Source organism: Ixodes scapularis, unplaced genomic scaffold (genome assembly GCF_016920785.2).
Source record: "Ixodes scapularis isolate PalLabHiFi unplaced genomic scaffold, ASM1692078v2 PGA_scaffold3__209_contigs__length_174095766, whole genome shotgun sequence".
Classification (NCBI taxonomy): Eukaryota; Metazoa; Arthropoda; class Arachnida; order Ixodida; family Ixodidae; genus Ixodes; species Ixodes scapularis.
This window is the reverse complement of record NW_024609868.1, coordinates 43529084-43555870: the sequence shown is the minus strand read 5'-3', so window position 1 is coordinate 43555870 and position 26787 is coordinate 43529084. Positions and strand designations below refer to the sequence as shown.

Here is a 26787-nt window from a genome sequence, read left to right as displayed (position 1 = left end):
AAAAAATACTTTGCCCTCGGCATGAAAAAAAAAAGACGGACGGAAGCGCACCGTTGTATAACTTATGTCGGAGTTGTGTAGCCTCACGATTTCTGAAGTATACTGTTTGGAAGGGCCTTTAGGCGTGTCCTCTCGTCATATTATTCATTAAACGTATCGTCACAGTCGTTACCATACTTAGATCCCTGTTTTATATCTGTGTAGCTACATATGGTTTAAATTCCCCTGTGTTCCCACGTGTTTAGTGATTAGTGTCCTGTGTTGTGTCAATTGCATGAACATTATCAGCATCAGTTCAATCATTCTCATTGGTCTACTGCCCCGCGTAAATATGCAAAAGTTCCAATGCGCTTTGCTTTATACCTGGTTAGTTTTTTGGGTCCTAATTATTTTGTAATGTCGTAATCAGCTAAATATTGAATTCAGAAATGAAGTAAATGCATTCATCCGCCTTACATTATTTCTTTTATTTTTATGCTAACTTTTACCCCTTTTTTAAATGCTTATCTAGGAATATTTATTTATTTATTCCCCTATTTACTTTCCGGTCCTCGAGACGGCGACAGATCCCCGATCCGTCCCCTTCGCCAAACAGTTTGCAGTCCCCTGGTTTAGGGCACCTGGACCAGACTTACAGCGATCGCGCTGATTAATACAAAGATCTTTTTTTATGTTTAGTTGAAAGGAGTAATTTTCAATAATTCTAATCTCAATATACAGTTCAAACGGAAGCTGAGCAAGTCGAGCTGACGGAGTCGTCTCCGAAAAGACAGCGTCGTCACTGTCAAAGAAACACTTCACAGCTGTTGATATTATCACCTCTTCGAATGCTTCCTACATGATCAAAAGCGATCGTCTGTTAATTTCCGTCATCGCTGCAATGATTTTTTTTTTTTCTTTTGTAGTTTAAGGCGAAGCTAATTTGCGTAGTATCCTAACCCCAGTCGTTCCTAACTCGAGTCGCAGATCGTTTACTCACGATGTAGCGTGCCATTACCCGCTGACGATATATGAGACAGGTTACTCGGGCATGCTTTGGAACACAGCCTATGTCATGCTGTCGCCGGCAGCGACCCTGGCGACGTCACAGGAGTGGTGGTGTATGTGGCAGACGCCTGTTCCGCTGCAGGTCGCTCTCCAGCTTGCCGGTCCACGGAAGCTTCGGCAGCCAGGAGTGGGGCGCCGTGACGACAGCGACACCCACCTTGGCTGGTGCGTTTCGCCAGAATTTCTACGACCAACCGCCAGGATCTCGACATCCGACGGCGTGACACCTGGGAGTTTGTGACGTCATTCGCTGCCACTTCGGGATGACTTCCGATGCATGGGAGGCCTTCGGGCACTGTACTGAAGTACGACTGCCGTTACTTTGAGCGACCTGATGCAACACTTTAGCCATTTTGGTGCGTACCGGTTATCTGAGGGAGAATGCACCATCTGGAAGCTTTACCCGAAATGGCAGAAAAAACGCTTTCCCGTCCTTCAGAAGTATTGTAAGGGTCCGAAGCAGAGCAAAATGATATAGTTCGAGCTTCCTGACGCAGATCTGAAGCTCGGGAGTTCGCGCTACCGAATAGTCACGGTCGACAACCGTCCCTTGTCGAAACTCAATCAAGCATCATTGGCGGTCATCATTTTTAGGTTCAAGCTATGTACCGCCCGTTATAAAGGGTACCACTGATCTCAATGACAATTGCTAAATCGCTATAGAGCGCTATAGTCGCGCTCTTCCACCATGATTTTGGATCACCTTGATTAAAATATCACGTGCACCATATTTTCAGTCACCGAGAGTTACTCCCACGAACTTATTAATTTCGTTTCATGTGACCACCGCCAGGGTATTATTTCTGGCGTCTGGTTGGCCACATTCGAATTTCCGAAGGCGCCCTGGAACACGCCCAGCCCGCTTTCGGCCAATGGCACCTCCTTTTATTTGCCTCCTATACTTCCCAATAACTCTCTTTGTATGAGCTCTGGGTATACAGCCATTAGCGTATCCATCCATCCATCCATCCAATGAGCAAAAAGCGTGCTTAGATCCGCGTCCTCGCCGAACGCTGACGCGGTCCTCGTATCCAGTAGGTGCCCAAAATGCGTGCCAAAACAATGGCGAACACGGATAATTGTCGATAATGGCGATCGCTGTCATGCTCCAAAGGAAAAAAAAACAAAAAAAAACTATCTTAATGGGGGAAAAAGGGGTGGACATCTTTTTATCAACTCTGCATGACCATGGAAAACCCAATATAGCTCGCCTTTTTTATTGGCTAGACTGGATGAATCCGTCGCGGGGCAGTATGCATCCAGGACCTTCTTTGGATGTCCCTTGGCAGCTTAGATTGTTTGCTAATGTGGTTAAGGTCGAAACTGTCTATCTGTCGTGCAAGAGTGGCGGATGACGTCGTCCGGCGTGCTTCTTTGGAGCCACTACGTGGTAAGACCGGCGATCGGCCCCTTGCTGCTGCAGCGTATAGTGGTGACGCAAGGGGTGGGTGAGGAGGCGTTCAAAGGTCGGGCTGAGGGGTGACGCGGATGTAGTTCTTGCCGGAGGGCATGTTGTACGAGGTGACTCCTTTGGGAAACAGCAGCGGGATCTCCTCGTCTTTCACCGTGGGAATCACCATGCAGGGATCACCCGGCTGCGGTTGGAAAAGAGCAACATATACATCGACTCAACAACACGCTAGAGAGCAACTCATGTTTACAAACAAACCGGAACGCCCCTAGCGGACGCCACCGGCGCCGCGCATGCGCGATGGAGTTTGGGCAAGACATATACTCGCCGTCGCCCATAAACAAACCATTGAAATGCGATGTTGTCGGCGTCAGTATGAGTTCCCAAGCTATTTTTTCGCGTTGGAATTGTTGATTCTACGTCTTCCTGGTGATGTCTGACTACTTGAGTGGCCTCAGCGAAATTGCCGAGGATCGTTACACCGCAAAACTTCACGTGAATAATGTGACATGCGGTTATTCATTCCGCGTGGACGCCGCAGAATGGACGCTAATGCCTGATTCACATGATGAGATTCCGTTCGCTATTTACGGTTGCGACGTCGCTCGGGCTGCAAAAGAGCGAACCGTAGTTGAGATGGTCGACGTCGATACCGAAAATCGTCAGCAGAATCGGACCCAGTGAGTTAGGAATAACAATTCGATGATGGCCACGGGTAAAAATGATCAAAATCTTCTTGTATCTACTGTTTTACCCGAGCCTGCTTACCCCAACCAACCTTCAAAGTTTTGAGGCCTGCGCTTGCTTCTATCGCAATTACCGGGCCAACATTTGGTCCACGGGCCGGTGTCGTCTGAAGGCCTGTTCACGCATGCAGCGGAGCGCTACAAGCGTAGCGCTGACCTTGAGCTAAGTGCGTGCTGACGGGAGCGTTCGCCAGCTTTGTATCGCACCGTCAAAACTGCTGCTCATTGCAGACGATAAGTAGCCGACGACACGTAAGCAGCGCTGCATCGGCGTTTCGCTGCATGTGAGAACCGGCATTGAAAGAGCAGACGACAAACAGAAGCGTTTGAAAGAGCAGATGACAGTTCGGACGATCAGGTGGCCGTTTGAACTTGGACCCACTGAACGGAGTCCGCAGGTGGTCCGTACAGCTTGACGGTTTTCCCGCGTTCATGTTGGAACAAAACAAATAAATCCGATGACCCCAAGTGTCCGAGAGTTCAACCCAAAGTGCTTCCCGCCCATGCAATCGTGGTCCGACGGCGTCTGGTTTTCCCTTTTCACGCGTTACATATCCACGTTCTCGGACGAACCGAGCACATGAAAACTGACCTTCAAACCTTCCTGGACTCCTTTGGTACAGCCCCAGTTGCGGCGTTTTCACGAGAAGGCAAGTTTTTGTCTGATTTCTTTCAAAATAACGCGAAAATGCACGTCTCGCATGGTGACTTCCGCCCACAGCCACAGACTGGAAGTGCGCTCGACGCGCCACCACCGCGCCGTGAGAAAACAGAGTTTAGAGCATGTAGGGGGAATCGCTACCATCCTCCCCCCCCCCCCCCCCCCCTTCCTTTTCCGATTAATTGACGAGCATCCGCCGTTTTCATACGCCGATTAAACAGCGAGGCTACGGGAAGCTGCCGACAACACAATTTCCCCTCCTCCTCGCGCCAAGAAAAAGAGCATCACCCATTGTTTGTCTTCCCCATTTTAATTCCTTCACTTCAACCGCTTTTGCTGTTGAAGTTATGGGTCTGCTGCAACGCTGCGAAAGCTACGGCAGTGCTGGATCAGACCGGCTTTCGATGTGCACGCGTACAGCTAGGCTTTAAAGCAAAGTAGTGACCGAGTATAAAAATGCACGCGTGTCTGCTTTTCCCGCCGAGCACTCGAAGAGCCAAATCAAATCACCGCCCTCTACGAAGAGAGCTTGGCAAAAAAACGCCGTCCCCCCCCCCCCCCCCCCCCCCCCCCCCCCACAAAAAAAAAAAAAAAAAAAAATCCTTTTGATTAGAAAACTAAATCTGTGCCACTGCCCGTGATGGGAATAGAACATCCGCAACGTATGACAGGGTGATAAACTGTCGCGGTCGCGACGAGCACTCACCTTCCAGTTTGCCGGCGTGGCCACCTTCTTTTCGTGGGTGAGTTTAAGGGAGGCCACGGCACGGAGCAACTCCCTGAAAATTAATCATTTTCAAACCGTCTTTATACAAATACTGTCTTGCTCAGGCATTCCGACAAACGCAATGAAGGAGCGAGAGCGCTTGATTGGGTATTTAGCCGGCACCACCTCGGAATGCCTCCGCGCCGGGGACGCGAAGAAACACTTCCAGTGAATAATGTATCGAAATACAAGTACAAAATACTTCGACCAAAGCGTAGTTAATTATAAATATAATATTTACTTTTATTATATATTTAAATCAGTGTGTCGAACCTAAAAAAATACGGGTTCGGTTACGGTTCAGGTTCAGGTAAATTTATTTTGTTCCGGTTCAGTTCCGGTTCGATTAATTCGATCCGCGAACCGGTTCGCGAACCGGTTCGGAAATTATAAATGACAAATTGCAACATCAAAATAAATTACAAATAAAACATCTGAAATCAGCACATACGAAACTTGATACATCGTAGTGTAAAGGGCCATACGCACATTCGCGTTTGAACGCGTTTGAGTGCGTTGCGGAGTCCTTGCGGCCAGGCGCGGTCGCTTGCAGAGCGACGCGCGCCTTCCCGCAACGCTCGGTAGCGCGACGCAAGCGAGTAGAGACTCGCTCAACTTTCCGAAGCGTTGCGGTGCGTTCGGGTGCGTTCGACCAATCAGCAGCCGAAAGAGGGGAGGGGGGTGACGTGTTCGCTCGCCCCACCCGGCCGACTCGGCGAGACGTATCCGGTTCGCGGGTCGCAGTGCTTGCTTTTTCGTTTTGGGGAGCGGTGGAGACTGTATTTTCCAAGGCTGCGATGGTTCAAGCTTGACAAAACGTCGGGGAAGCCGGCGAGATTGTCCCAAGATCGAACACCAACGCCGTCGCCGTGCGCCGCCATGTTGCCTTGGATTTCGCTTACTATTGGTGAGCCACTAGCGACGATAGCGCGTTCTTATTGGCTCTTGACTGCGGTTGACTGCGTGTCAACGCAACTGTGCGTACAAGCTTGGCGCAAGCGGTCTTCGCAACGTAACGCGTCCGCTTGCCGCTACGGAACGCACCGCGCTCAAACGCGAGTGTGCGTATGGGCCTTAAGGCTCAGGGATTTGTACCAGGAATGGTTTCTTTATGTGCACTCAAAGGTTACCTCACCGACGTTTACGCATTCGGACTTCATCTAATTGGGTCCGACGCAGTAGCTGTAAAATCCCCGACCTCCTTACAAACCCACTTGCAAGTAGAACTCGCTAAATATCCCGCCACCTCGGCGTGTAAGCAATTGAAGGAACAGTGGGGAGAAAATACAGCTTTCTTTATTTGAACTAGCCTTCGGTAACTCAAATTAGACCCTTAAAGGAGTTTTCATTAAACGAGACACGGAATATGAAAAACACTTCATCGAACGCAACGCCAGAAGGACGTAATAGGATAAATATTAAAATAGAAGAGTTCGCTGTCTCACAAATATGTTAGTTTCTAAGTGCCTATACACCGACACGCGGGCTTGACGTCACGGCGCTGCGGCGGCGCTGCGATCGCGCCGGAGCCGGGGGGTGTGGGCAAAAGCGCGCACGTTTCTCATGGGCGTCATAGCATTTCAGCATGCCGCGAAGCTGTGTTGCCCTTAATCTCACCGAAATGTGCAAGAAAAGTAGCGGAGTGAGCTTCTACAAGTTCCCGGCAAACTCTGAAAGGCATAGAAGGTGGATAATATCCGTGGATCGAAAATTATGGTCGCCTTGCGCGCGAACGACCGTTTGTGCGGCAACCACTTTCTTGGAGGCAAATGCGGCTTCCATTTCAATCTCCGTCCCGAGGCTTGCTTATGTGCAGGGAAACCGTCGTCTGATCGAGACCACCCGGATTTTGTTGCCACGGTGTTCGCGCACAAAGCACCGGCCAAGCGCTCGTCGGAGGCTCGCTACGCCCGTGCTACCAAGCAGGAGGGGATCGGCGGCAGAACGGCAGTGTTGTAGGCGTTACCGAAAAAAAGTAACGAAATACGTTACTCGTTACTTGCAAATCAAAGGTACGCGTTACTAAGCTACGTATCCTAAAAATAAAATTAACGCGTTACCGCTACCGATAAAAAGTAACGCACGTTACTTCTGCGTTACTTTTTAAATTAAGATTTAAGACGTTTTACGGTTTTGACGATACAGGTATGCATAAGCTCATATATCAAGAAACATTCTGTTCATGCAGAAACTGAACATAATTACTCTATCTCTTCTTATGGTTTCACCCAAATACTCACGAGAAAAAAACGCAAAGAAAAACATAGCTTGACGCCTAAAAACACGGAAAAAAATTGAAGTGTAATTGTAGTAACGAGTAACGAAACTACGTTACTTGAAATAGTAACGTAAGTACGTTACCAGTTACTGTGTCAAAAAAGTAACGAGTAGGTTACTACGTTACTGAAAAAACTAACGCGTTCCTGGTAACGCCGTTACTTGTAACGTGTTACCGCCAAGGCAGCAGAACGGACAAAGCGCTACTGCTTGTCATGCCTTGTGGTCATGAGAGTAGGAAGAATAGCATACCTTGACTTGAAGACGCTGTGTGCATTTATTTAATTAATAAATACACTTCCGCGGACCCACAGTCTGCTGATTTCGCCGGCAGTGCGGAAACCGAATCGAAGTAATCTTAGGCCTCGAGAGACTTGTACGCCTGCTCCGTGTCGGCCGTGAACCGGCTGGGCGAAAGAACTAAATAAACGACGACGTGAGCCGTCGACTTCGGTGGCAGCAACTTCACGTCGGAAGTCCAGCAGGCTTTGTTTACGGCGTACGGATCCTCGCAGGCAACGTCGTCCACGCACAGTTTGTCTCGATACCGCCGCCGTTCAGGCTCGGGTAGCGAGCTCAAATTGTCGGCCATAGCATTCGACATGCGTTGCCAGGAAACACGACTCACAAATAAAGCTAGAAGCGTCCCTACAACGTCAACAATGAGCGCACGCCACACAACGCAATGGCGAAAACACGGAGAGCCGGGTTGCTTTTGCCCACATAGCTACCGCGCATGCGCGGCCTTCCGGCCGTGTTGGTAAACAGAGCCGCTCCGCGTGTCGGTCTATACGAAACCGGATGCATTATTATCCAACTCCACAGCCTTTTCTTTTCTCATTCCGATGGAAGCAAGCTTCAAGAACTCGCGCGTTCTAGAAACATGTTATGAAATGAGCACACAGCAGCATTTAGGATTTACGAGATTGTAAAAAAAAATAAAATCCCGTGACGCGATTTTTTTTTTTTTTTTTTTTTTTGCACTGCTTTCCAATTTTTTTTTTTCCGTGCAAGCCGCGACCAGCGCAATACTGGTTCCTATATCAAGATTCATGGATGCAGCGTTTCCTGAGAGTGAGTGGAGAAGAAAAATATGTAAGCGAGGTGTGTGTCTGTTGACGGCACTTAAAAAACAAATGGCATTGATAGCACATTCATTGTCAACAGCGCGTGGCCGAACCGTTTTGACATGAGCCGGTAACCGTTATTTTTTTTTTTTCCAATTCAGTTCCGGTTCGGGTTCATCGCGATAACAATATAACGGTTCGGGTTCGGGTTCGGGTTCAGTTCCGGAAAAAATACCGGTTCGGTTCCGGTTTTCGGTCCGGTTCGGTTCCGGTTCGACACCCTGATTTAAATATAAGGTACGAATCAGGGTGGAGATATATTTAAAATCACATAGATTGTGAAGTTTCCTTCGTCATCTAAATAGAGATGCGAAAGAATGAAACTAAATCTAGAAATTTAATGTCCTATCGCAAGAAAATAAGGACGTGTAATAAAAAACAAATGATGTTTGTTCACTAACACGGTGGTTCTCAAATGGAGGTCCGCGGACCCTTTGGGGTCCGCGAAGGCATTCTAAGGGTCCGCGAAGCCCTGCCTCATCAGTCAAGCCCGGCAATAAAAGGTGACTTTTTTCAGATCGAGAAGAAATGTTTCAGTTTTCGGGCGACTTTTTTAGTGCCAAGTCAAAAAAGAGAGGTCTACTTCCCACGAGCCCTTACTTATATCTATTTATTAAATCCTTATTATATTTTAACCGATACCTTTTCTCCTCCCTTCACCACAGAAGGGTGCTCCATCATCTCCGCCGATCCACAAGGGGTCCGCGAAATATCGATGGCTGAGAACCACTGCACTAACAAATCAAGCTATATTTGTTCTACTATTGCGGGGTTTACACCATAAAATTAAAAAAAAATTAAACTGTACTTTAAATCTACAGCAATGATTTAAATCAAATTATTCTGATTTAAATCAAATAAGTTTACGTTTTAAATCCTGGTAATATGATTTAAATCAAATAAATATTATTTAAATCAAGAAAATTTGATTTCAATCATATAGATTTGATTTTAATTTAAAAAAACGGGTTTATTTCAATATATATAAAAAATAAAACTTTTTTTTACCCTGCTAGGAATACAACGAGAGTATTTTATCATTTCAAAATTCTTCTATACTTCCATTTTGTTCCCACATTCTGGTATTTAAAAACTTAGACTTAACCTCGGGGGGGGGGGGGGGGGGGGGGGGGTTGTGCCCATATAAAGGTTGAGTCTATACCAGGGGTGGCCAGGCTGGCCTGGCCTAAGAGCCGCAAACAAAACCACGGAACTTCTAAGAGCCGCAAAGGGGGGGGGGGGGGGGGGGGGAGCAAACAACGTTTGTTCCTAGTCTAACTGTACGTATGAGGGCACAAGGCTGTACGACTGTACGTATGGGAGTACAAGGCTGTCAAAGTGCAAGCTGCAGTGTGCTTTATTCTGAAATCCCTTTTTTTTTCCTGGGGAAACGCGGAAAGGGGTGAAGGGGGGGGGGGGGGGGGGGTCCCTTTACGAGGGATCCGCGATCCGCAGTTGGACCAGCAAAGAGCCGCATGCGACTCGCGAGCCGCGGTTTGGCCACCCCTGGTCTATACACACCAAGAATCAAGCGTATGAAAAAAAGGTTACTGCTTCAAAAATACAATTTGTCACAAGAAAGGCGGGTACAACACCAGGAAACACAATGTATTCGATACGAATTTAGTCTAAACGGCTCAGTTGAATTAATGAAGCCTTTTTAAGCATATCGTTGTTAATGCGACTTTTACAAAATTGGTGAATCAATCATGGAGTCAATCATTTTACCCATCCCAGGGATCGGTGGCCGAGTGCCCGTTTCGATAATACAGGTGTCAAATACATCAGCCACTGTGTAATTAAATACGAAATACAATACACTCAAAGCACTTTAAATTCGTATTTTGAAATTCAAATGCCAGTATTTGAAATACTTCCCAACACTGCTTCGCGCCTACTATATTATTCTACTACTCCGCAGTTCGTATACTCGTTGGGCCTTTCGTGTTTACGACAGGTTCAGCGATGACAGAGCACGTACAGAAACATGACGAACACCACGATGATGTGATTTGGAAGCTGTCTGCTTGGTTCCATAAAACGCGATCCAAACCAACGCTTCTTTTTGCGCCTGTAGGTCGTGCGGCTGCGCATGTGACGTATTTTCGTGACGTCGCGCCACTTCTTCGCTCCTTCCGGGCGCGCGCAAAAAAGTTGGATAATTTCAACTTCTTTCTCAACGCGCACAAAAACGCGCGGTGACGTAGTAGGGCGCTTCTGTGTCCCAGCCAATCGGGAGAGGGCAAGCTAGTTCCGGCTTCGCGTTTCTTCGCCGCCTTCTCAGAGCAAGTGACAAAAGCGCCCGGTGCGCATCCACAATTGGCCCTCTCCTCCCCCCACTTTTATTCTCTTCCAACATAACAACGCGATCTCTCTCTCTCTCTCGCCGCCTTCTGGCTGCGACAGACTGTCCTGGCCGGCCAGTCTGTTGCGCGCGTGCGCGCTCGCCCGAAGCTGGCCCGTCCAAACCAAAGCGCACGGTTCTGACTCAGAAAGCGCGCCCGGAAACAGCAAAAACGTCAGGAAATGCGTCACATCCGCAGCCGCACGACCTACAGGCGCAAAAAGAAGCGTTGGTTTGGATCGCGCTTAAAGGTGTACTCCGCCGATTTCTTCATGGTCCCCGATTTGCTTGAAATTTCGCCAAACTCGCCAAACAACATCGCCAAAATAGTATCCCAAATATTAGGTCAAAATAATTTTTTTTCATGAAGCTATTGAATTTACAATTTTGGTCCTCACCATGTTTTTTAAACTGAAAGTCTCTACTGGCAACAATGAAAAAGTGCCGTCATTGGAAGTGCAGAGGTTCACTCTTTGGACTGTACAATTTGTTCCCAACTGATTCGAAGCAGTTTCATGGTGTCAAATGAATGCTTTGGAAGCTCGCTCCAGTCCCCGCGCTCCAGCACGGAACAAATGATTGGCATATTCTATTTTTTAGACTGCTCGCCCGATTGGCAAGCTAACCTTCCACTGACGTCACGGCCCTGAAAAGGGCGGGTATATTTGAATGTTTGTTCTTGCATCATTTTCATTTGCCGATTTCGCAATAACTATTATGAATTTCACGATACTAAATAGCATACCAGAAAGGGCAAAGGCCGGGGAGTCAGAAAATATAGTTAGTTGAGGTAGCTCAAAAATCGGCGGAGTACCCCTTTAAGTACGTCGGCGGCGGCTTCGCTGGCGACCGTCGGTGCGCGCAGCTGGCTCGCATGAGTCCATGCGCGCGGCTGGCTCGCATGAGTCCATGCGCGCAGCTGGCTCGCATAAGTCCATGCGCGCAGCTGGCTCGCATAAGTCCATGCGCGCAGCTGGCTCGCATGAGTCCATGCGCGCAGCTGGCTCGCATAAGTCCATGCGCGCGGCTGGCTCGCATGAGTTTATGCGCGCAGCTGGCTCGCATAAGTCCATGCGCGCAGCTGGCTCGCATAAGTCCATGCGCGCAGCTGGCTCGCATGAGTCCATGCGCGCAGCTGGCTCGCATGAGTCCATGCGCGCGGCTGGCTCGCATGAGTCCATGCGCGCAGCTGGCTCGCATGAGTCCATGCGCGCAGCTGGCTCGCATGAGTCCATGCGCGCGGCTGGCTCGCATGAGTCCATGCGCGCGGCTGGCTCGCATGAGTCCATGCGCGCAGCTGGCTCGCATGAGTCCATGCGCGCAGCTGGCTCGCATGAGTCCATGCGCGCAGCTGGCTCGCATAAGTCCATGCGCGCAGCTGGCTCGCATAAGTCCATGCGCGCAGCTGGCTCGCATGAGTCCATGCGCGCAGCTGGCTCGCATGAGTCCATGCGCGCGGCTGGCTCGCATGAGTCCATGCGCGCAGCTGGCTCGCATGAGTCCATGCGCGCAGCTGGCTCGCATGAGTCCATGCGCGCAGCTGGCTCGCATGAGTCCATGCGCGCGGCTGGCTCGCATGAGTCCATGCGCGCAGCTGGCTCGCATGAGTCCATGCGCGCGGCTGGCTCGCATGAGTCCATGCGCGCAGCTGGCTCGCATAAGTCCATGCGCGCAGCTGGCTCGCATGAGTCCATGCGCGCAGCTGGCTCGCATGAGTCCATGCGCGCAGCTGGCTCGCATGAGTCCATGCGCGCGGCTGGCTCGCATGAGTCCATGCGCGCGGCTGGCTCGCATGAGTCCATGCGCGCGGCTGGCTCGCATGAGTCCATGCGCGCAGCTGGCTCGCATGAGTCCATGCGCGCAGCTGGCTCGCATGAGTCCATGCGCGCAGCTGGCTCGCATGAGTCCATGCGCGCGGCTGGCTCGCATGAGTCCATGCGCGCAGCTGGCTCGCATGAGTCCATGCGCGCAGCTGGCTCGCATGAGTCCATGCGCGCAGCTGGCTCGCATAAGTCCATGCGCGCAGCTGGCTCGCATGAGTCCATGCGCGCAGCTGGCTCGCATGAGTCCATGCGCGCAGCTGGCTTGCATAAGTCCATGCGCGCAGCTGGCTCGCATAAGTCCATGCGCGCAGCTGGCTCGCATGAGTCCATGCGCGCAGCTGGCTCGCATGAGTCCATGCGCGCGGCTGGCTCGCATGAGTCCATGCGCGCAGCTGGCTCGCATGAGTCCATGCGCGCAGCTGGCTCGCATGAGTCCATGCGCGCAGCTGGCTCGCATGAGTCCATGCGCGCGGCTGGCTCGCATGAGTCCATGCGCGCGGCTGGCTCGCATGAGTCCATGCGCGCAGCTGGCTCGCATGAGTCCATGCGCGCAGCTGGCTCGCATAAGTCCATGCGCGCAGCTGGCTCGCATGAGTCCATGCGCGCGGCTGGCTCGCATGAGTCCATGCGCGCAGCTGGCTCGCATGAGTCCATGCGCGCAGCTGGCTCGCATGAGTCCATGCGCGCAGCTGGCTCGCATGAGTCCATGCGCGCGGCTGGCTCGCATGAGTCCATGCGCGCAGCTGGCTCGCATGAGTCCATGCGCGCGGCTGGCTCGCATGAGTCCATGCGCGCAGCTGGCTCGCATGAGTCCATGCGCGCAGCTGGCTCGCATAAGTCCATGCGCGCAGCTGGCTCGCATGAGTCCATGCGCGCAGCTGGCTCGCATAAGTCCATGCGCGCAGCTGGCTCGCATGAGTCCATGCGCGCAGCTGGCTCGCATGAGTTTATGGGCGCAGCTGGCTCGCATAAGTCCATGCGCGCAGCTGGCTCGCATAAGTCCATGCGCGCAGCTGGCTCGCATGAGTCCATGCGCGCAGCTGGCTCGCATAAGTCCATGCGCGCAGCTGGCTCGCATGAGTCCATGCGCGCAGCTGGCTCGCATGAGTTTATGCGCGCAGCTGGCTCGCATGGACTCCCGACATCACGGGGCTGTAACGTTACAACGGATAGCGCAGAGGGCATACTGCGTCATGACTTCAGATAACAGTCAATTGATAGCGCAGGGGGCGCGATAAACCACCTCTCTGGCTCGCGATTACTTCAGTTGCCCCAAGGGTTTCCTTGGGGCAACTGACCTACCGCCGCCCATGCACCAAAGAAGCAGAACCCGCGCAAAGGCTACTAATTAAAACGTGCTCGTGACGCACTCGCCCACTCCTGAACAAATACGAGCTTGTCGCGATCACTCTGAACAACCCGAGAGTGTCGTATGTGCAGCTTGTCCGAAACCACCCAAAACTCCCCACCGCCAAGCGTAGCAAATCATAACGCACGCCTATACAGTACATGCACGACACATTCTGTGCCCCCCGGGTTTATCAAAATAATCGAAGCTAGTAGCAATTTTTTTTCTTTTTTTTAGCCTCTTTATTTGTTCAGTTTCCGCGGTAGATTGCAAAGATTGGATTTCCCAAGTGCTCAGCGGGGGAGTAGACGCTTTCAATTTCTTAGAGGGTCTAATGTGACCGATTGACCCGCTGCTCTGGGTCCGTCTACGCGCGGTAAACAGAGCGCATATAACCAGAAAATGACGACAGAAAAGCTCTGCTCGCGCTTTCAGTATCGTATCAAAACAATAAGAATGCCTTTCGTGTTGCTTCCTCAGTATTTTTGTTTTCGGAAATTCATATCCAGCGATGAAATTCAACCATCTTGGCGCCCGCGAACAATGTGAGAGTGCTTAATGACGCACAACCAAAACATGAGAAAGTTTGCTCGCCTGAGGCGCTGCTGAAACTTGAGATCTACGGGCCTATTGGATAGAGAGCGCGAAGAATCATGCGCGTGACCGTTCCCACTTGTTCTTGCACTCTAAACAAAAGCCCGTGCGTCTACTTTCCAGCACAACACTCGGAGTGCCAATCACCGCGACTTACGGAGGCAGCTCAGCGAATGACGATAACGAAACAAATGTTTAGACCGATAAACGCAGACCAAGTTGTGACATTAAGCAATGCAAAACGTCACGCTTGCATTGCTTAATGTGACAACTTAGAGTGCGTTTTCTCGACTAAACATATGTTTGGGCATCGTCGTTCGCTGAGCTGCCTCCGTAAGTTGTGGTGATTGGCTCTCCCGGTGTTTTTCATGAAAATAGACGCACAGGCTTTTTTTAGAGTGTGATGACGAGAGCAAGTTCGGCAGTGCGAAATGACTGCTGCAGAACGTACGCGCTCAGCAGCAGGACGGCTACCACAATGGCAGCTGGTGTGACGAACAGGGTGTCGAGTAATGTACAAAATGTAAAACGAGAGAAAAAAAAAATAACTCCAAAAATAAGCTACGCATCGCCTAACGCTCAGTCTCAGCCAGCTGAGACTGAGCGTGCTTTATTTTTGCGGTAAACAAAACCTTGTGAACTTCTTTGCGGGGGGAATTTTGTTTAAGGAACGACGGTTGGCGTCGCGAGCGCGGCTGAGTCGGGCCCAGCGGATGCTAACGAGTCCCCATTTCCGAGGCGCTTGAGAATCCGAGGCTCGCATTCCACGTGCCGCCCACAACCAGACGAGGTCGGCGCAGTCGTCGTTTACGGCGGGAGAACCGCAAAATGGCGACGCGAGGCTCGGGCGCTGTCGAATCACGCTTCTGGGCAGGCCAAGGTCACGAGGACGCCTTGATGCCGCCCCGCTCCGAAATCGGGTCAGATCGATTAAGGCAGCAAATGACTCGGCCCATCTACGACGTGTGGAAAAGAAAAATCGCAAAACGCTTAGTTTTTGTCTAAATGCAGCGGTCCGTACCAGAAGCCAATGTTTTACAACTTACCATTATCTTATTCAATATTTATAAGTGAATTCCTGAAACTTTCAATGGAAAAATTAGGCCCTGCCTTCGGTAATTTGCGCCATTCAGCCCCATTTCTTTGCATAGGCTCTGTCGGCCACCATGTTCCCATTGAAACTTTCCGAAACTCCCTTTTAAATTTTGAATAAGATAATGCTTCGCTCTCAAACATGAGTATATATAGTTCGGAGCGCTAGCGCTATATTTGGGCGGAAACTGAGCGTTTGGCAGTGCGTAGTTTATATTTGCAATTAAAAAAAAAAATATATATATGACGAACACCTGTAGGGATGAGAGGGGGAGGGTTGTGTGACCACGAGCACGCGCAAGTGCAGCTGCAGGTTTTGTAAAAGTCGCTCGCAGTAAACGTCGTAAACCACCCGCGTGTACACGTTGGTACGCGTTTGCCCACAGCAGCTGTGGGCAGATGCGCTGAACCACATGTAAGCGTTTTACCGAGCGACGGCGCAAGCGACGACAGTGAGCGACGAGTGAGGGCGATTTCTAGTCACTCGGTTTTTGAACTTCTAGAAAACGTCGCTCGTCGCCTTGGTCGCTTGCTCCCGTCGCGCTTTCATGCGGTTTGCCTCGTCGCGCGACTGACCGAGCGACAGCGAAACGGGTCGCCATCGCTTGTCTCGTCGCTCACCAGATCGCTTACATGCGGTTTCTACTTTAGTGTCGAGTGAAATCTTTGCGCATGCGTCGTGACGTTAAAGCCACGAGTTGGTGTACAGAAAAAAGATATATAGAGTCCATTTGAAACGCCAGTGCGAGCGCAACCTCGTTAGGTGTATACGTGACGTCGAAACCACGAGTTGTTCTACACGTACGGGAAGTTTCGTCCGGTGGTCGCCGGATACAGCATGGAAAGCTTGAGCTTCTTGTCCGGCCCGATGACGAACACCTGTAGGATGAGAGGGGGAGGGTTGTGTAACCCTATATGATTTAGCGGACGATTGCGTCCATTCCAAAGAGCGCTTTCAGCAATTTGTCTACATGGCGCGCAAGCTCATTGTGAGGAGCTTCGAGAAGCGATTTGACCTTGAAAGCCACAATGCTCGTAAATGGTTTGTAATTGGGGATTACACATCGCCCGTCGTTGTGACGCAATGGTGCTGGGCACGGCAACGCAAATTTTCCGGGTTGCCTTAGCCCGTTTTACGCAGAAACAATCACTTTCTTTCCTGCACTCTAAAAAAAATAAGAGGGGAAAAAAAAAAAAACCTCCCCCGCGTCTATTTGTTGACAGAGTACTTTGAGAAAGACAACCACTGCAATCCACGGAGACTCCTCAACAAATGACAACGCATAAAATAAAAAAAAAATGTCGGCCTAAGGCTACACAGTGAGTGTCACAAAATCCGGCTGTGTTACGTTATCCATTCTCCCGGGCTAGACGCGTCCTTCCAAGAAATTCGCGGGGTGTCAGGGCTGGGACCCAGCTCCCACGAAAACGAAGCGATGCTGCCTTTGAACGAGGATGGAGGGACGAGCGGGCCAGCGTCCTGGCGTTTGGTTTCCTTTTATTTTGTTTTCCACGCCTGCGTGCTGGAATGCGGGGGCCCGTCGAAGGGGACTCTTTTGGGGGCAACGGCGAGCAGTGTGAGCGGGAAACTCGGAAGCAACAGGCGGCGAATCGAAGCGTCGAGTCCGTGGGGTTCGGACTGGGGAAGACTTCGACGACGAAGTGTGTGCGTGTGATTGTGTGGCCGCTTCAAGCCGCCCAACCCACCGGGACCATTCCTTCCCCCTTCGGACAGCGCCTCGCAAGACCGTCACTCCCGGACACTGTGAGACGAGATTTCCCCTCCACTCGCACTTTCCTCTTCATAGTAATTAAGGAAGCGGTATTTCTGTAGTTGGTTTTTATTCTCACGGGTGTCCGATTGTATTATTTGATAACATTTAAGCTCCGAAGTTGTTATTATTTTTTTTTTTTTCATGTTCCGGGAAGCTCCCGCGTAAGAGATGGTTAATGCGTTGTACTAAGCTGTAGACGTTGGTTTTCGACTAAATCGTTGTGCGCTGAGTATTTTTATCCTCGAAGCCCGTGCACCGGCCAGGGGAAGTGCGTTCAAGCCCTGTTGTTTTCGCAGCTCGGCTCTTGTTAACCATTTTTTTTGTTTTTTTTTGTTTGCAGTATTAAATTCGTTTCGTTGCAAAACTGTGGTCTCCCCTTCATTGGCAAGACTCCACCGAGGCGTGGACCTATCGCCTGGTCGGCAGTCCTTTGTGTTTAAACAGAGAGTATCAGCAAACCTGAGACAGTGAGCAAGACGAGAACACGAGGGGCAAAACTCTCAATGCCCCGACGCGGACCTTATTTTACGGTCAAAATGCCTTTCTACGGCCTCGTGAATTCCCCAGCTCTCTCCACAGATGGCAGTAATAAGATTTATTTCTTTGCCTTAAAAAAAAAAAAAAAAAGTCGACGCGCGGGCATTATTTAGAATATGAGTCGAGGCCCGTTCCCACAGCAGTGTTTGACGACGTTAGAGGTATTGGCTGAAGGATTACGATGACGGTCAAAGCCATGGTACTGGTTCGGTTGCCATGGCAACCGAACCCATTTGGCAAATTGGTATTGGCTTGTTCGCCAATACCAACATAAGGCAATCCTTGTAGGGGCTTACGCCAGCGATACGACCACGAGTCTTTAGGTTACGTTTGCCATATAGTAACTAGCAGTCACGTCTTGTCGATGTAAGCCCCCTCTGCAACGTCACATTTTCGAATGAGTGTGACCGGCTGCGTCACGGCCGCTTGCCGCCACTTCCGACGAGAGAATGCACCTGGCAACATCTATCGGGAATATGTAGAACACTTTCCGTTCAATGCGTATGCGCATCATGTGCCAGGACGTTCAGGCCTCGTAACCATCGCTACCACCCCCCCACCCCCCCCCCCCCCCATTTCCCCGTTTTCCTGGCGTAATAAACGGAACTTGCTACTACTGAACCGTATGGCCCCCTTTTTTTGCGCGTCATCTTGTTTTTATTGCTTCGAAAAACTTCGACATTGTTTTAAACGACCAGTTACTTTTGATCTCGCAAGTGCTGCAAAACATTCGCTCTTGTGAAATACAGCTCCAGGGTCTTCTCGAAGATGGCGCCAGTGTGCCAGTGTGTACTATCGTCGTAAGAGGTCACCAAAACTCGGTTGTGAGCAAGTGTGAACCAGTCCTTCAGTGAAACGCTCTACTGCGTGAGCGGAGCCTCAGCTGACGCGTGGCGTACCGCTCTGCAGGTGAAGGGAATGCCCTCGCTGTCCTTGTCTTCGGGGTCGAGCATGCCCAGCTGGACGGCCAAGTCCCGATTTTCGTCCGAGATGATGGGGAAGGGCAGCATGGGGCTCTCCAAGTCGTTGAACGCCTGAATGTCCTGCGCGTATGATGCCGCAGAGCGGCGGACACTCAACCCTGTTCCCGCGAACTCACGTGCCTCCGCTTTTTCGCATACATCTTTTTTTTTTTTTTTTTTTTTTTGCCGGAGGAAGTGACGTTTCCCGGGTTACTTCTGCCCCTGTAAAATTCTTTTTAGCGAAAACTTTTTCGGTAAAATGTGTGATGGACCTCCGGAACGGCTTATAATGAAGACCACCGAACTTCCTCATGACAGTAACTTTTGTTCTCAAATGGTGACTCGTCGTACTTTTGTCAGATGCCATTCTAGATGTGTACGCGCTGATGTAATTATAGAGTAACTCCGGAACTGCTTCCCTACCTCGTCGAAGCTACGAGGACTCTCCGCTGAACTTCTACCATCTCAGCGGAATGACTGGCCACAAAAGCAGGTCATGAAGCGGGACTGTGGGAGAGAATCGTCGGGTCTCCAGAAAGCCTATTTCGCTCTGTCGACGAGCGAAAATTTGATGTTAGTCGTAGGGTTTAAGCTGCAAACACTGCAGTAACACGTTTGGTGGCATATATGCACTCGTGCCTTTGATATTACGCCAAAGCGGAGGCGACTAGAGAACTGGGCACACGGAGATGCTTCGCGCTTTTATAATAGAGAGTTTTAGTAGATCGTTTTTTGGACCCGATAACGATACCTCCTCTCCCCTCCGGCGGCCTTGGGCATGCATCGTATCGTTATTGGGTGTCGTTATTGGGGCGAAAAAACGATCTGCTAAAACTCTGTAATGCGAGTTCTATATCAGCTCCTGTGGACAAATGCCCCTTTTTCATAATAATATTAAAGGAAAATTCATTGGTGAATCCTAAGAGATGACATGTCCCTTGGGAAAACGTCCCACACGTCCCCTTTGGGAAACGCTAACGCTGACCCCTTCACTTTTTTGTTCTGGCTTTCTCTGTGGTCTTCTCTATTTTTCTCTGCCTCTGTTTGGCTTCGTTACGGGGTCAGTGTTAGCGTTTTCCAAAGGGGGACAGGTGTGTGATGTTTCCCAAGGGTAATGCTAACGCATTCCCTAAGGATTCACCAATAGATCTTCGTTTAATTTTTTTTTCCGGCCTTGGGGATTCTCGTTCGCCCGCATCCGCTGCCTGACGCTGCTTTCGTTGTTCACCGGCTTCGGCAGCCCATCTCCTTCGTTCACAAGCCGCCTTTTTTTGCCGCCTACTTGGACCAGCGCTGATGCTTCGTTCATAATAATAATAATATGTTTTATTTTCCGTCAAAAGTGTATGACGGAGGGAGACCGAGGAAAAAAGCTGCATGATGCAGCTTGACAAGTCCTCGGCCCCCAATCCTTACATTTGGCAGCAGTGGCACAAAAAACAAAACAAAAAAGACAAAAATTCATGTAAAAGAAGGCATACGCCCTCCGCGCACCTGCAAGTTCAGACTCGCCCCAGCATTCGCGCGCACATTGGCTTCCACCCCGTGATGTCGCCTCCTTCTCTCCTTCGTCCTTCCCTGCTCTCTTTCTCTCTAAGCGACGCGCTTCCCTTTCTACTGTTCTGTCCACGAACGGACGCCGTCAGCTTTCTCCTGTTGGGGGGGGGGGGGGGGGGGGGGGGGGGGGGGGGGGGGGGGGGTACTAATGCTAACACATTAGAAAAGGCCAGTTGGTCCTGCTGGTGTGTATACGTTGTGTTAATTGTGATACCTCCTGTAGCGCAGCGAACGTGCACGGTGTCCAGTGGTACTATAGTTACATCGCGGGAGTATTTTCTAGTGAGAGCCTATCGACCGCGAGCTCGTTAGCAGTTTAGCGTTACAACTAGTGGCGTACCTAGGGTGTGGAGCGTGGGGCACTTGCCCCGGACGCCAAGGGAAAGGTGGGAACTGGCGCCGGGTCAGCGAGTAGCCGAGGAGGAATTCCTGAGTTAGGATTGAACTAAGGCATAGCCTCCTTTATACTCACAAAACCTGGCAGTTCGGCGACGTACGGAGCCATAGAGTGCCCGGTCGCAGATTTGGAGCGCGAGGATCTGGTAGCACAGAGCATCTCAGAGCAGAGTTCTCGGGGAACCTGGGGGGAACGCTTGCAGAGCGGAGCATATACAGTTACTCTAGGGGAACCTGGACGTCAGTGCACAGCTTTTGCAGCGGCGAGTACCTGAAACACACTTGTTTGCTCGGGAGAAGTGTGTTTCGGCGTCTGACCACAGCAGGGCGCCAGTCTCGGGGCTCTCCTCTACTCTCCTCTCATCCGTCTCATCCACCCTTTCCATTTCGGCGGCCGCTTCTCGTGGCGATCTGCCATGCTTTGTCAGATATAGGAGGCTATGATGAAGGGCACCGACAGAGTTGGTGATCGCGCTCAGTTGAGTGTAGAAAAAGAAGGAACTGGGGGGGAGCAAACGGACTATGTTGACGTTGTATATCAATTCACTTTTGCGAAATCGAGCAACGTTTTGTCGTCGTTTTTAAGCAGTGCCGTGATGTATTATTACTGTTTTATATTTGTTCCATGCAAAACAGTAACAATACATCACGGCGCTGCATAAAAACTACGCCAAAACGTTGCTCGATTTCGCAAAAGCGAATTGATATACAACGTGAACATAGTCCGTCCAAAGTGGAAAATAAAATGTCGGAAACCTAGAGAGTACCTCCTTGCTGATGCTAAGTCAATAGTTTTAGCTTTTTGACATAGCGTTGTTTATGTCAACAGCTGTTTTTTTTTTTTTTTTTTTTTTTTTCATCTTTGTGGTTTAAAGTTATTTGGAACCAACTTTTTAATAATAACAGTCTATTTTTTTTACACGAAATATGGGTGCCAGACAAGAATTACGAGGTGGTTTGAGATGAGCTTATATTGTTTGGTATCTTTCTAACGTGTGTATTCAGTACAATGCATGCAGTGGAATGAATATGCTGTGACACAGCCACTCCACTTTCGCGTAGACGCGGGATTTAACATAAAATCATCATCATCAGGGGCGCAAACTTAACTACTTGCCAAGGGCGCCATCACCCATGGGTACGCCACTGGTTACAACGAGGACTCTCGCCCGTCTTTCGGCCTCTTTTGCCGCAAACATTTTGTTTCGTAACTAAGAGAAAAGAAAAACCTTGGAGGCCGCCCATTCCTCCGACCGATAACGGCCGGGATAGAGTCTGCTAAGGCAGTGAGAAAAAAATCAAAAGAAAAAAATAAATAAAAATAAAGCAGGTTGTCCTTGCCGAACGCGTCATTTGAGACATAATGATCTCGTCACTCGGGCGTGACGCCTTTAGTGTTAATTTTGTCAAAAATATCTGGGACTCATTAACAGCACTCAGCGTGCTGCTAGCATTTTGCTCTCTGCATATGTTGCTACATATTCTCATTATGCCGATTCTTGCGTTTTTCTCTTATGTTCTTGTTGCATGTGGGGAGTTTGATTAATGATGGGGACCAATTTCGAAGAGCGGTGCCGTTCAAATGATTGATTATGCGAGAGAAAACGAGAGACTTTCGAGCGCCAAACACACAACGTTGGGAAGTTGACGAGTGGCCAGATCGGGAACTAACAACTGTTTGTAGGGCAAGGCCGAGTGAGATGACGCATCGCGGTGCAAATACATGCAACTCTCGGGCTGGCCTGAATCTTTCGTAGCGATAGTAACGAAAGCGGCGGCACTTGCCTACAGGGCTGAACTATTTCGCGAGCTGCTGCGGCGGCTGGAGCAACAGATTAAGTTAGAGTTTAGTGGTGGTTCTAAGGTCAGTTTTGTTTTTGTGTTGTATGAGAGGGAACCAGGTAGTTTGCATTTTGTTGGAAAGATCAGGAATGTACTTGAAGCTGGTATAAATGACTTAAAGGGGCGGGGCAACGATATTCGATTGGAATGTTTTTCACTTTACAAGAGCTTACTGGCACTAGTGGGACTCGAGGATACTCGCACGCAACGCCACTGACCAAGAAACTCCTTTGTTGCACTGTAATTTCGAGGACAGAACCGAGCGTTTTGTCCTCGAAATTACAGTGTCCAATCGCTGCAATGACGACAACAGCCGAACCATAACAATGTCTGGAACTCAGCGCGTGTCCTGTGCTTTGCCAACCCCAGCGTGTGGCTATGATCAACATTGGCGGCATATATTCGGCTCCATATCACGTGGCCGCTTGCACTGGCTGCGAGTTGAGGGGGGTGAACTCTGCTCGTTTTTTTTTTTTATTTTTTTCGGCGACTTCGATTGCGTGTGGTGAAAAACGAATGGGTATTTCACAGGTCATTAACGTCAGGGATCCGCTCTAAGCGGTGTTTCCGCAAAACACAAAACTCGTTGCATCGCCCCTTTAAAAGCACTCCTGAAACCTCTACCCGAGCCAATGTTTAGCAAAACCACGATTCCTCTAAGCGACTATTCCGGCTTATGTCTCTAAAGCGCGAGACACATGGACGGCAGAATCGTCCGATCCGACAGTCCGAACGCCGCTCCGAATCGCCGCACGCGACAGTTTGAGACACACGCTTCCGACCTTGCATGCGACATGACGATTCGTTCGGCTCCGCCCAGGAGATCCAAGCACTCCAGCGGAGGTCCGCGTTCACAGATCTATGGTCCCAGATTGACGGTTTAGCTCACACGAGCGACGTTAGAAGCTCGTTCTCGTCAGCGCGTGAGGTCTTTGCCGGGGCCATCTTTCTCGAATGGGTCAGCGGGATCAACGCGCCCGGCTTCCCGTCGCCCGTCCCGTTTTCTTGTTTGTCCCGACAGACCCAGTACGTCATCATGACGTTCGCGCTAGCTGTGCTGTCATTGGCTGAACGCATCCGACAATCCGTCCGCCGTGCGTAACTATCTGGCGCGTTGGACGCATGTCGGATCGCCGATCCGACGTCTGAAGCGACCAAAATTTTCGGATCAGGCAGCCGTGCTGCCGTATCGGACGTCGGATCGGATGGATTTTTTCGCGCATGCAGGGGTGGAACGGCTGCGCCATTTGCGCCATTTTGCGCCAGACGCATATGTCTGCGCCATCCTGCGCCATGTTGCAGAAACTGCGCCACAGCCAATACCTCGCGCCATTATGCGCCAGATCGCAAAACGTGCGCCAAGAAACTTTTTTATATTGTCTTGGTTTCGGTTTTATTGACTCGATTGGCAACAATGAGCGCGTTCAGCCTGGTCGGCCTTGCAATCCTTTGTTCTGTTTATTCTCCCTGTGTATCCCGAGTCGGAAGCGCGCGAAAAAACTCGGATTCTAAGCGCCACACCACCTGCGACTGGATTGTTATTCTTCAACCATAAGCGGTTAAGCAAGTCGGCTGAGGTGAGGTCGAGTCGTTAAGCGTCAAATTGCCTGAGGCTCTGCGGCCCGGGATCCGGACGTCAGCCAGTTAAAAACAAATGAGCAAGATATTCCTTTTAGTACTTCGTCGTTAGAAGTTGGAACCGCATTCTCGCAAGATAAATCGTGATTTGATTGAACTGAAAAGCGGTCCGATCCGAAACCTTGCCGGCCAGCAGCTCTTTTGCGAGTGATAGATCTGCTCGGCGTACTTTAACCTTGCTCCTGCTTATCGCTTCAAATACGATAACTTCGTTAATCGTAGTCTGCTGCTTCGTAACCGAGTTGCACAATAGGATAAACGCGAAATTTGTTGCCCTGTTCCTCCGTGCAACTGCACGTCCATTGCTGGCGCACGTCACGGGGTTCGCACATATAATTACTATGTCGAGCACGTGTGGGTTGTGCGATAAGCAGAGCTGGTTTGCATTTTGAGCAGCTGAAAGCCGCTCGGAAAATATCAAGGACGCTATCTTGAGAAACAGGGTACTGGCTTTTTGATTCTCATTAAGGCTCACAAAGTTTCAAGTTTTCGCATCTGTTACACTGTTATCCCATCTACCTAGGTCCCTAACCATTCATGTTCATCTGTTCTGCTATAAGTACGATTGAAATTGCTCCCGTGCTTGTCTAAGGCGCAAGCTGAAGTGCAATGAAAACTGATCTGAGCTGCTCCTAGCCTGCTCCAGAACGTAGTTTTAGCTGCTCCCAACCTGCTCCAAAACAGCTGTTTCAGCTGCTCCCGTGGCTGCTCCCAGGTACATTTCATGAGTTCCACCCCTGCGCATGTGTCTCGGGCTTAAGCCGCGAAATTTTTAATTCATCAAAGAACTTTAAGGCCACATGAAAAATATATTTAAAAAAGCTGCATTTTCGCGATCTATATACATCAGTACCCTTGAGTTCAAAATCCGGAACTTGAAGACCTGCGAGTAAGTGCAAGTCCCAACGAAAAGAACATTCGACGAATGTGGCGAAGAAAGCTGCAGGAGCCTGCATCCAATTAGCGCCGAGATGTTTCAGTGGCGCCCCCTTAGGGTCTCCGTTCGTGACGTCACGAGCAGAATTTGCCTCCCCGTATCACCATGAGTTATATAATCTTGACAACTTATTGTGAGTTGCGAACTACAAAGTTCGATGGACTTCGTAAAAATATCAATGGAAGCTCCTTAATCGCATCCTTAAACTAACCTCGGCACAGTTGACACTCTGCCATTGCGCCAATTACCGTCAATGAAAACAAAACAAAAAGAAATAATCCAGATAGAGATATCACAAAGAGCCCTTTGGCCAATCGCGAATTTCGACCACAGCGACGGTTTTGGTCGCCCATGTCACTAATGCGTTACATTTATTGATTTGCAGATACGAATACGACCCCTTTTCATGCACCCTAAAAAAGTCTGTGCGTCTACTGTCACGCACAACACACGGAGAGCCAATCACTGCAACTTACGGAGGCAGCTCAGCGAATGACGATGACGGAATATACGTTTAGAGCAAAAAACGCACTCTTAGTTGTGACATAAAGCAATGCAAGCGTGGTTTTGCTTAATGTCACAACTCGCACTGCGTTTTTTGGCCTACACATATGTTTCGGCATCGTCATTCGCGGAGCTGCCTCTGTAAGTTGCGCTGATTGGCTCTTCGAGTGTTGTGCGTGAAAGTAGACGCACCGACTTTTTTTTAGAGTGTGGGAGGTCTCCCATAGCCGTGGCTGATTACAGATATTCACACTTGCTGCTTTGTGATTCGTCCCCTGCCGTTCTTATCGACTAACGGCGCAACTTGTGGAGCGACGCTAAAAGATGCTAGCGAGACACAGCAATAGATTTTAAAACGTTATGTCACGCTTCTTGCTTCGCGATACGTTCATTGGCGTTCTGATTGGCTATCAACCGCATCGGCTGCGAAGCAACAAGACGATCGAGACTCACCAAGCCCTGCATTTCTCGAGCCATACTCGGAGACTCAATCACTTCAATCAGCCCAGAGAGCTCGGCAAGTGATGAAGCTGAGCATATGATTAACCTTTTAAAGTGAAGCCCGCTGCAATGTGCCTGGCGTTTTGCGTGCACAATCATAGATAACGGACCCCATTTGTAAGTGCTGCTTTCAACCTATCATTCGCCATTCTCTTCTCGTTGACCGCAGTCATGGGCTGTTTGAATACTCTGTGAAAAAGCAGACACATGAACTGTTTTTAACCGTGTTTTTTTTTATTATTATTATTATTAGTGCGGCAACTGATTCCGGAACAAGCTCGAACTTGCGGTGGCTTCAGCGCGGCGATCTGACACGTGCGGTGCAACGAATATAAGACATACCTTCATCCAGTGGGTGTGCGACTCGATGGAGTTGCAGGACAGGGCGATGACCCGGATGTTGGTCTTCTCGAAGTCCCTGTGGATCTTGGCCATGGAGCCCAGCTCCGTCGTGCAAACCGGTGTGAAGTCCGACGGGTGCGAGAACAGGATGCCCCAGCTGCGCATGTGCGCGCGCGCGCACGCTCAGTATCCCGCAGCTCAGTGCCACGTTTCAGCAACTTTCGGTCGGCTTCCGAACGTCCCGACATTCTGCGCACGGTTGTAATGTCAGGCCGCCACGGTGGCGCTGCTGTCGTTGTGGCACTAAAGCGGTGGCACCATAGCCGTTTATACAGACAGAGTTTGGTCAATGGGTGGAGCTTGTTGCCCGAACCAGCGGATTACGCGATAATACAAAGTGGCGTTACTTCGTTGTCTCGTTGATTCCTGAGAAGTCGCATAGAGTTAATATGAGTCAGAGCCACAAAACGGCGGACGGAAGTATTCATCCCCCGGTTGTCCGACTAGGCTGCTGTGGTTGCCAGGCTGTCGAAATGTCCTTAAAGGGACACTGACACCCC

The 26787-nt window shown here is 50.0% G+C and overlaps 1 protein-coding gene across 1 annotated transcript; it reads right to left on the bottom strand.

The window, feature by feature from the left end:
* Positions 1-2264: 2264 nt before the first annotated feature.
* Positions 2265-26451, bottom strand: LOC115331147 (peroxiredoxin-6). Its single transcript, XM_040219269.2, has 5 exons — positions 26228-26451; positions 18448-18591; positions 16042-16115; positions 4572-4644; positions 2265-2642 (listed from the first exon to the last, which is right to left on the bottom strand). The coding sequence occupies exons 1-5, from the start codon at positions 26390-26392 to the stop codon at positions 2508-2510; spliced, it is 591 nt and encodes a 196-aa protein (XP_040075203.2). The 5' UTR covers positions 26393-26451; the 3' UTR covers positions 2265-2507.
* Between the last annotated feature and the right edge of the window lie 336 nt (positions 26452-26787).

What these genes read in the sequence shown, in the direction of transcription:
- LOC115331147 (XM_040219269.2), bottom strand. Translation starts at nt 26,392, where the DNA reads ATGCGCAGCTGGGGCATCCTGTTCTCGCACCCGTCGGACTTCACACCG. An exon ending in CGCACACCCACTGGATGAAG is followed by an intron (nt 18,592 to 26,227) that starts GTATGTCTTATA and finishes TCATACGCGCAG; the next exon opens with GACATTCAGGCGTTCAACGA. An exon ending in CCACGCCGGCAAACTGGAAG is followed by an intron (nt 2,643 to 4,571) that starts GTGAGTGCTCGT and finishes TTCCAACCGCAG; the next exon opens with CCGGGTGATCCCTGCATGGT.